General features: G+C 23.1%; 1 protein-coding gene and 1 long non-coding RNA gene across 9 annotated transcripts; one reads left to right on the plus strand and one right to left on the minus strand.

The window, feature by feature from the left end:
* Nucleotides 1-1,606: 1,606 nt before the first annotated feature.
* LOC122852644 lies at nt 1,607-6,507 on the minus strand. Its single transcript, XR_006373840.1, has 4 exons — nt 6,333-6,507; nt 2,460-2,584; nt 1,969-2,206; nt 1,607-1,873 (listed from the first exon to the last, which is right to left on the minus strand). It is a non-coding gene; the product is annotated as an uncharacterized LOC122852644 (long non-coding RNA).
* On the plus strand, nt 2,661-10,008 carry LOC122852637 (mitogen-activated protein kinase kinase kinase kinase 5). Of its 8 annotated transcripts, XM_044152539.1 has the most exons (13): nt 2,661-3,079; nt 3,199-3,256; nt 3,442-4,400; nt 4,464-4,531; nt 5,112-5,150; nt 5,568-5,621; nt 5,986-6,056; nt 6,431-6,580; nt 6,874-7,049; nt 7,148-7,352; nt 7,422-8,060; nt 8,145-8,271; nt 8,361-10,008. In XM_044152539.1, exons 1-13 carry the CDS (start codon nt 2,969-2,971, stop codon nt 8,458-8,460), a joined length of 2,757 nt encoding a protein of 918 aa, XP_044008474.1. In that variant the 5' UTR covers nt 2,661-2,968; the 3' UTR covers nt 8,461-10,008. The 8 variants fall into 8 exon arrangements, with proteins under 8 accessions (XP_044008474.1, XP_044008478.1, XP_044008476.1 ...); XM_044152543.1 differs by lacking the exon at nt 6,431-6,580; XM_044152541.1 differs by lacking the exon at nt 5,568-5,621.
* Nucleotides 10,009-10,836: the final 828 nt, after the last annotated feature.

The raw sequence follows: 10,836 nt of genomic DNA on the forward strand, positions 1-10,836 counted from the left end.
CTCTTGTATCTATGATATTTAAATGTTTTTACCATGTGGTTCCCAAAAAAATCAATAGATGGCGCTACTTGTTTTCAAAAATATCAAATACCTCTTTGCTTATTCTATGTTCCTGATACTCGAAATTTTTTTTTTCTATCAAATTTCAAAAATTTTGTGGAAAAAATTTCAGGCTATAAATTATTAAATGACATTCTATGTTCCTGATACTCGAAAATTTTTTTCAAAATTGAAATTTGATAGAAAAAAATTTTCAGTATCAGGAACATAGAATGACAAGAAATATTTCAGAATATCAAATACCTCTTTGCTCATTCTATGTTCCTGATACTCGAAAATTTTTTTTCCACAAAATTTTTGAAATTTGATAGAAAAAAAAATTTTCGAGTATCAGGAACATAGAATAAGCAAAGAGGTATTTGATATTTTTGAAAATACCTCCTCACTCATTCTATGTTCCTGATACTCGAAAATTTTTTTTTCTATCAAATTTCAAAAATTTTGTGGAAAAATCACAGATTTGTATTAGGAACATACTCAAATAAAAAGGAAAACAAAAAATCAAAGAGGTAATTCTCAAAAATAACAAATACCTCCTCAGTGATTCTATGTTCCTAATACAAATCAAATAATTTTTTAATAATAAATTAGGAAAACAGAAAAGCAAGAAAGTAAATTCTTAATTTTTTTTTACATATTTTCTGATTTGTATTAGGAATATAGACATAGTGAGGAGGTAATCAGACTTAAAGCTAATAATAAAGGTACACAATAATTTCTTTTTTATTTATCAATCATTATTTATTTATTTATTGTTTTTTTCGTTTCTTTTTTAATCATTTTTTTGATGTAATAGTTTTACAATTAGAAAAAAAAAAGTTACATATTTATCAAGTGCACAAAATGACAAATAAAATAAAAATTAAAATATCTTACAGTTTTTTTCCCTTTTTTTTATATTTATACAATGTAAAATATTTATCTTTGGTTGTAATTGCTAAATAAATATCATTATAAAGATTATTTGTATTTTTTTTTTTGTTTCGTTATCTTTTTTACAATCAGTTTTGGATTTAACATTTATTTAAATTTACCTAACATCAATTCAATCGATGATATTAATAATTATTTAAAAAAGATATTAAATATTATGTTACAATAACGTAATGGTGTAATTTGTGTACATGAATATATCTTAATGCATTTTTAAAATACATGTGTTTGTGAATTTATATTGACAATTATTTTTTTTTATATTTAAATACATTATTTATCATGAGCAGCAGAAATATAATACATTAGTAAATTATTTTTTACTTTTTTCATTCAATTGTCATATTATTAAATTATCTAGCCAGTTAATAATTCATATACTAATTTTAATTATCAATTTTTTAAATTCTAAATAGCCTCTGTATCTCGTGAAAACTTTGAGCGCATGTTTTATGTTTTTTCTTATTATCAAAATGATAATATATTCTAAAAAATATCTACAATCTACATACAGGTTTTCTCAATTTTTAAAATTCATTTTGTCATGATATTAGAGAGAATTGAATCTTAAACTAATTAATATAATATTTATATTCATAAATAATTAATTAAAATTATGAAAAATATTAAAAAATAAGAAAATTAAATGTTATAGGTATATTTAAAATTAATCTTAATAATAATTTCAAACAGGACGAACTTTTAAGTTCACCAATATCAGCAATATTTTGTAACAATGTAGAAACATCATTGTTATTATTTGGCTGTGTGGTGTACTGTTAATTTAATTTAGCATTAACGATAGCCTCAGATATACAGCTATAGTAATCCACATACCACCCGTTTCAATTTTTTTCAGGGCTGTTAATTGAGGAATTATCTGTAAAATAAATTATTTATAATTATATGTAAAGACTAAAGAGAATATTTTTGATTGTTGTTTTTTTTTTGTAATAGATATAAAATTTAACTTACAGTCAAGAATGATATTGGGAATTGACAAGGTGTATGTGTGCCTTCGCTCTAACTCATCAGAACAAGTTCATTCAAACTTGCCACATTTTCCAATGAAAAAATTAAAACTCTAGGTATTTTTGGAGTACGTTGAAATATAATTTTTAATACTGCTAGAGCTTATAGTTTAGACATACGTGAAAATGCTGCCGACACTGTTTGTTGTTGTCTTCGCAATTCCTCCTCCACAGATATCAACCTATCGACAAATTAAAAACAAAAATATTATTATAAAAAAACTCATTATAACATAATTAAAATATTTATTACAATTTAAAATTAAAGAAAAAAAAAAAAACAAGCAATTATTTGTCTGTAATTTCAGTAAAAACAAAATTATACTTTATATATTATCGTGCAATTGTATGTATATTTTATATTGCTTTATACAGAAAAGAAAAAAATTAATAGAATACTAAAATATCATTGGTTTTTTATTTTTTTATACTTACTTCCTGGTGATGTGTGTATTTCGCTCCAAAATTGCTCAACCAATGACCCAATGTGCTCAACAATTTAAAAGCAACGGAGTGAACTGTGAAGTCCGTGGGGGTCCGTGCAGTCTTCTCTCTCTCTGCTGAAAGCAAAAAAAAAAAAAAACAAGTATTATTAAAAAAAACATAACAACATAAAAATCCCTAGACTGTCGTAAATAGAAAAAAAAAAATAAAAATAAATAAAAAAAGAGAGATGGAAATAAAAGACACAATGGCGACCATGGCGACGTTTCGATTAAACTGACACATACAAGTTGTTATTTGTTAAACAATTAAATAAGTGTATGTGTAATATATAAAAATCAATTGTTTATAAAAATAATAAATTATTAAATATAATAAATCTTATTGTATATTTATTATGTGTTAAATATTCTATTAAAAAATCTCTTATTAAATTTATAGAAAAAAAATAAACAAACAAAACAAAAAAATACACAAACATTATTAAATGTTGATATACAATGGCGGTTAATGCAAATGTTTTATCAAGTGATATAAGTAGAAGAAATCCACAAGATGAATATGAACTTATTCAAAGAATTGGAAGTGGTACATATGGTGATGTTTACAAGGTATATTATTATTTAATAAATTTTTTAAATTAATTAACATAACCTAATTTTCATGATTGTTGACGTCATATATTTAAATGATTAATTTTATTAATTTAATAATTTTATTTATTATTTAGGCTAAAAGATTGTCTATGAATGATTTAGCAGCAATTAAAGTTATCAAATTGGAGCCAGGTATTAAAAATTATTTAACTAATCATTTAATCAATTGATTAAAATTATTTATCATTATACTGAATGATGTTGATGATGATGATAAGAATTCTTAGAACATCAATGTCTAATAATTTAATTAATGATTGTGATTAATGATATGTTTGTTTGTTTGTTTGTTTTTTTTTTTTCATGTCATTTTGAAGGTGATGATTTTGCAATAATACAACAAGAAATACTTATGATGAAAGATTGTCGTCATCAAAATATAATAGCATATTATGGAAGTTATTTAAGACGTGATAAATTATGGATATGTATGGAATATTGTGGTGGTGGTTCATTACAAGATATATATCATATTACTGGACCATTAAGTGAAAATCAAATAGCATATATGTGTCGTGAAACATTACTTGGTTTAAATTATCTTCATGGTATGGGAAAAATGCATCGTGATATTAAAGGAGCAAATATATTATTAACTGAAAATGGTGATGTTAAACTTGCTGATTTTGGTGTATCAGCACAAATAACAGCAACAATAAATAAACGTAAAAGTTTTATTGGTACACCATATTGGATGGCACCAGAAGTTGCTGCTGTTGAAAGAAAAGGTGGTTATAATCAGCTATGTGATATATGGGCATGTGGTATAACATCAATTGAACTTGCTGAATTACAACCACCAATGTTTGATCTTCATCCAATGCGTGCATTATTTTTAATGTCAAAATCTGGTTTTAAACCACCAACACTTAAAGATCGTGATAAATGGAGTCAAACATTTCATAATTTTGTTAAAATATCATTAACTAAAAATCCAAAAAAACGTCCAACTGCTGAAAAATTACTTCAACATTCATTTTTTCAAGGTGATATGAATCGTAGATTGGCACTTGAATTATTACAAAAAGTATCAAATCCAAGTCATATGTTTACGGAAATGGAAGCTGATGATGATGGAGCTGTACCAAATGTACCACATAGAATTGCATCAAGGCATACTGTTAAAGCTAGACCAAAAAGTCCAATATTACAATCACTTGATTGTGATGATCAAATTAATCTTGATACTGGAACATTACAAAGAGATTCTACATCAACACAAATTGATACAAATAATTCTGTATGGGACATTATGGATATTATGAATAATGTCAAGGTATATTACATTTTAAAAATTAATTATTTTATCATCTTATAATTTACTTAATTTTTTTAACAGACTGTTCATAATTGTGATGTACATCCTGACTGTGGAATTGGTACTGCATTTGATGATGTACAGGAAAAGTAAGTTTTTATTATTTTAAATTTAATAAAATAATTTATATCCGTGGTCATTGAGACCACTGATTCATCCACTTGATTAATTATTTATTTATTTATTTTTTTTGTTATCAAAAATAATTAACGATGCTATTATGACAGTTAACAAACACCAACACGAGTCTGTTGAATATTTACATCATTATAACTCATCATCATCATCATAACTTAATCGTTTTTTTTTTTTTTTTTTTTTATTAAATTATTATTTAATCTTTGTTGCATTTAAATTCATTCGCACGGCTTTATTTAAATTCATTTATCATTTGCTAAAAAATTAATTATTGTTTTATTCATTATAAAAATCTTGCTTTTAGTTTTATTAAAATCAATAAATTATTATTTGCTTTTTATTTGTTATTTTTTAAATATAAAAAAATTTCTTTTGATAAAAAATTTGCATGATGATTTGAATAATAAATTGATAATTAGTTAAATAAAATTATCTAGAAGAAAATTTAATTTTTTTTTTATTGATTTATTTTCTTTTTCATTGCAATATGTTGGATTTTTATATTTAAATTAATATGATTTATCCCAACAGGAGTCTATTGCAGTACATTGATGAGGAGTTGTTGCTAAGGTATCGGCAGGTAACCTTTTCCCTTGCACCTTGCACTGAGCTTTTTTTTTTTTTTTTTTGTTATTATTATTTAATATCATTAAATTATTTTTAATATACTATCACAAATAGCTTCATAAATTTTTTCATCTTTTCATTTGCATAATATCATAATTATTAATTTGTGCATGTTTTTTATTTCTTTCATTTTTCTCTAATGATTATTTTTAATATTGACTCTTTAAACAAACTCGTGAGGTGATGGTGAACTAATATTTAAAAAAAAAATATTATTTAAAGTTTATTTATTATGTTATAATATAAATTAATTAATATGTGATTAAAATATAATATGTGCTTGATTAAGCAATTTAGAATGAGGATAATGAGGCGATTATAAATCATTTGTTTATGTGACTTTAGTTTTTATATGTGCAGGGGAAATGCAATGTCGATGGTTGATGGCCATTGCGATCAGCTTTATTCCCTGCAGTAAGTAAATCATCCCCAAAATCATTATTTGTTATTTGTTGTTATTGTTTTTTTTTTTTTTTTTTTTAAATACACACAATTTAAAAATGTAAATTTTTCATTACTAATTAATACGTTTTAATTGTATTTTTATTAAATTTAAATTAAGACTTTTTTTTGTGTTAAAAACAAGTTAAATTTACATTTTTTTTTTATTTATTTTTAAAATACTCAGGAACTAATACACTGACACCCAGCTTAAATGCATAATTGTTAAAATAATTATTGACTTGACTCTGAGCTAGTCTAATTAATTTAATTTCAATTTTCATAATTTTATTTTAACAATTTATATAAATTAACTGTTTTATTTTTATGTTTACAGGGCTACTTTACCACTTGGTGAGACATCAAATGACTGTGAATTACATCATGGATTTTACTCAAATTTAACAGGTAAATTATTTAACATAAATAAATTATACTATAAAAATTTTATCACAAACAAAAACACATTTTAACATGTTAGAATTGAAAGAATTTACTTGAGGGTATTTTTACTTTTTTAAATTTATTATTATTTTGCATGTTTATGCATGTGTTATGGGTTAGTCTAGAAAACTTCCAAAGAAAAACAAACAAACACCAAATACATGTAATTATAAATTTAAAAAAGAAAAAGCATATTTTATTTCCCCCCAAAAAAAACAGGATTTAAACTGTTTTGCTTACCTTTACTTGAATTTCTTTGAAGAAAAATGTAAAAACCATCTTTTAAAAAACTATAACTATAAAAGATAGTAGCGTAAATGGTAGATTGGGTGTAATAGGGTCACAATCAAGTCCCAGACGTCACAGTTCTGTTGATGAATTGTATGGTATTGTCAACACAACATTGTCATTGTCATCACCAAATGGACAACGTCAACGTTCATTATCAGACAGTGGTCCAAGAGATGATTCATCAACACGTCACAATGGTAGGAGCACGCATCTTCAAATAAGTTGTTGCATGCTCTGAAAACATAAAAAATAATAATAATAACATTAAATTAAAACTGCATGTTCCTCATTAAAATAACAATAAACATTCAGTTGCCAACAAAAGCTAAAATTAAAAAATAAAAAAAACAAAAATTCTCAGCTGAATGATTTATAGAAATTATTATTTTCTGCAAACTAAAAAAAAAAAAAAAAAACAACTCGCTTATATTTAACATATGTACATCATATAGAATGTATGTTAATTATTTTTTTTTTGAAAATTATTTAGCTGATAAAGAAAGTTCTGGAAATGGAGAAGGTGAAAATATGGGACCAGATTTATTATCAGACACACCACCAGTACCACCAAGAAGAAGGGATAGAAAACGACATACACCACCAAGACCAATAAGTAATGGTCTACCACCAACACCAAAAGTTCATATGGGTGCATGTTTTTCAAAGGTCAGTCAACTGAATATAAAAAGATTTATATCTACGATAAACAACAAAAAGTCTCTCTTTATTATTAATTTTTGTTTTTTCTCTCCATTTATATTTAGGTATTTAATGGATGTCCACTTAGAATACATTGTACTGCTAGTTGGATACATCCAGACACAAGAGATCAGCATCTTTTAATTGCTGCTGAAGAGGGTATTTATAATTTAAATTTAAATGAAATTCATGAGACTGCTATTGATCAATTGTATCCAAGACGTACAATATGGATGTATGTTATAAAAGATGTTTTAATGTCTTTATCAGGTAATTTATAATTTAATAAATTTTATTTTTCTGCTTTATTTAATAATTAAATAATTAATTTTTAATTAGGTAAAACACCACAATTATATAGACATGATTTATTAGCAATGCAAAGTAAACAAACACATAGATTTTCATTGCATATGAATAAAATACCAGAAAGATTAGTACCACGTAAATTTTCATTAACAACAAAAGTACCAGATACAAAAGGTTGTAGTAAATGTTGTGTTGGTAGAAATCCATATAATGGTTATAAATATTTATGTGGTGCAATGCCTGCTGGTATATTTTTAATGCAGTGGTATGATCCACTTAATAAATTTATGTTGCTCAAACATTTTGAATGTCAATTGCCTTCACCTCTCAATGTATTTGAGATATTAATAACACCTGATATGGAATATCCAATGGTTTGTGTGTCTGTTAAACAGGCATATCAACAAAATAAATTAAAATTAGATTTAATTAATATGAATTCAGGAGCAAGTTGGTTTCATAGTGATGAACTTGAAGATATTGATGGTTCAGCAACTGTTATACCAAGAAGAGAAAATCTTAATGTTATTAATGTTACACAAATTGAAAAAGATGCAATACTTGTTTGTTATAATAATTTTGTTAAAATAGTAACATTACAAGGTAAACCAAGAACAAGTAAAAAACAACTAACTGAAATGCAATTTAAATTTCAAATTGAATCAATAAGTAAGTACTTAACTCTACTCTCATATTATATTATATAACGAATTCATTTAAATTTAATTGTTTTTTAAATTTTTATTTGTTTAGTTTGTTTGCCGGACAGTGTATTGGCATTTCATAAAAATGGAATGCAAGGTAGAAGTTTAAAAAATGGTGAAGTTACACAAGAAATAAGTGATCCAAGCAGAACATACAGGCTTCTTGGTTCCGACAAGTAAGCAATTTAAAATAACAAAAAATATTTTATATTTATTAATTAATTAATTATTTATTTATTTATATATTTATTTATTTTTTTTCAAGGGTTGTTATGTTGGAAAGTCATCTTGTACATACAGGAACACTGACTGAAACTGAAGGGGCTGATTTGTATATACTTGCTGGCCACGAAGCTAGTTACTAATTATTTAAAGAAAAAAAAAAAAATTTAACAATAAAAAAATCTACATTCTAAGGTTTGTGCATAGAATGACAAATTTTAATTAAAAAATAGTTGACTCAGCATGCAAATAATTGTGATTCAGCTGCGGAAAAAAGAAACATTATATATAATAATTTTATAATTTAAAAAAATTTGCCTCTATTATGAAAATGATAATAATTTTTTCATTTATTAATTAATTAATCAGCATTTTTATTGTTATGGTTATTATTATTGTTTTTTTTTTTAAACTTGTAATTTAATAGGGAATCATTGAACGACTGGAAGAATGTGATAGAAATTGTTTCCAGTTTTTTCACAGGACAGTTTTTTTTTTTTTTTTTAATGCAAATTTTGCGCTTTTTAGCTTTCTCTTTAGCAAGCTTGGTGATTTTAAAAGAGATTACTATATTTGAGATAAAAAATAAAATTAAAAAAAGAAAAAAAAAATAGTAAATGTTTTGTTAATAATGTGCTAACTATTATTGTAATGAAAAATTTTTTTGAAATTAATTTTTGATAATTTAAAATAACAGTCAAAAAATATTTTTAACTTATGACTTGAATTAAAAAAAATGAATAGCACAAAAAAAGATAAAAATAGAAATTTAAAATAAATAAAATTTTGAAAATTATCAATTTAAAGAGATTATAATTTATTCTCTAAAGAATAACATAGAAAGTTTAATTTAAAATTAAATATATATATATAGTTTCGAGGCTTGTATATACAAATAAATTGTAGTTATTAAAAAACAACAAAAAAAAAAAGCTAATGAAGTAATTTATAATCTCAATAAATCAACGGAATAAAAATTTAATTAAATAAATATAAATCAATGTTTTTAGCAAATTAAAATTCACTGCAAATTGTTATTAAACACCAAATATATTTGCAATGAATTATTTTAAAATTTTGAAAAATTAATCACCTCGAAGAGTGTCTTCCTCCGAATTAAAAATGTATTTCGTAGTTTAAAAAAAAAGATGTTTAATTTTTTAAATTAATTAATTCAGATAAAAGAAGATAAAAATTTATTAGATGCAATCACTTATCAATAATCACATATCCTCATGAACCGATAAATCGTCTCTTTTTTTTTTTTTGTTTTTCATTTCTTAATTAAAACTGATATCTATATTTTAAACAAGACAATAATTATAATTTCAAAATAAAAAAGAATAATAAATACACTGAAATCATCAGTCATCTAAAACAATATAAAAAGAAAAAAAAAAAAAAAGTTAAATAATAATAAACGAATCACCTCTAATTAATTCTATATTAAAAATAAATATTAGCTGCATGAAAATAACGTTCCACTGAGATAATTAATAAAATTCTTAGCCCAGCAAGAAAATGTACCTGCCCGATGACCAGACCCAGGCTTTGCCTCAATAAAAAAAATAAAAAATCAAATCCCAGTATTCTGGATATTCAGGTGATTTAAAAAATCATTGAATTAATTTTCTTTTTTCCTTTGATGATAATAAATAGTTTATAAATATTAAAAATAATCAGAGGCAAAGCCGAATTAAAAAAAAAAAACGTATAAAAAGACAGTAACTAAAAAAGAACAAAATTATATTTAAATAAAAATAAAATATATAAAAATGAAATATTAAAACAATATTGTAGAAAATATATATTTAAAAAAGACATTATTAAAAAATTCCAAAATTAAAACTAGCTCACGTAATGAATTAAGAAAAAATTAAAAAAAAAAAAAAAAATAAGTACCTCGAGTAAAATACGTTGCACGATAGATCAAATAAAAAATAAAAAAAAATATCAATCGAGTCAGGATAATAGTCTATAAATCATGTGAATTAAAAAACGAAAAAAAAAAAAAAAACAATACTCTGTATTTAAAATTAAAAGTCTTTAATATTTTTTATTTATTATTTTAAATAATTAAAAATATTTGTCTATTAAATTTTTTTGTGATGATTTTGATTCAATATTATTTTTTATTATTTAAAAAAATAATTATCTATTTTTTTTTATGTTTTATTGTAATTATATTATAACACAGTATTGAGAAGAATAAAAAAAATATTGTTAAAACATTAAAAAAATTAAAAAAACCTATGTAATAGAAAAAGAGAGAAAAAAAAAAATGAGAATAATTTATTAATTATTGTCTAATTATTTATTTACTGTACACCGAGAGTAGCCAAAACTTATTTGTAAATAGAAAATAAAAATAATAATAATAAAACACCATGTTCTTGTAATAAAACATTTTTTTTTCTTTAAAAAAAAAAAACACAGTTTTTATTATTTAATTAAGAAATAAAAAAACCTATAGTTATTAATATTAATAATATTATAATTAATTATTTATTTATTGTGCA

The sequence above is a fragment of the Aphidius gifuensis genome, linkage group LG3 (assembly GCF_014905175.1).
Source record: "Aphidius gifuensis isolate YNYX2018 linkage group LG3, ASM1490517v1, whole genome shotgun sequence".
NCBI lineage: Eukaryota > Metazoa > Arthropoda > Insecta > Hymenoptera > Braconidae > Aphidius > Aphidius gifuensis.

Excerpts from the sequence above, each read along its gene's own strand:
- LOC122852637 (XM_044152539.1), top strand. The coding sequence starts at position 2,969 with ATGGCGGTTAATGCAAATGTTTTATCAAGTGATATAAGTAGAAGAAAT. Across the intron at positions 3,080-3,198 it reads CATATGGTGATGTTTACAAG|GCTAAAAGATTGTCTATGAA; the intron begins GTATATTATTAT and ends TTTATTATTTAG. Across the intron at positions 8,272-8,360 it reads AGGCTTCTTGGTTCCGACAA|GGTTGTTATGTTGGAAAGTC; the intron begins GTAAGCAATTTA and ends TTTTTTTTCAAG.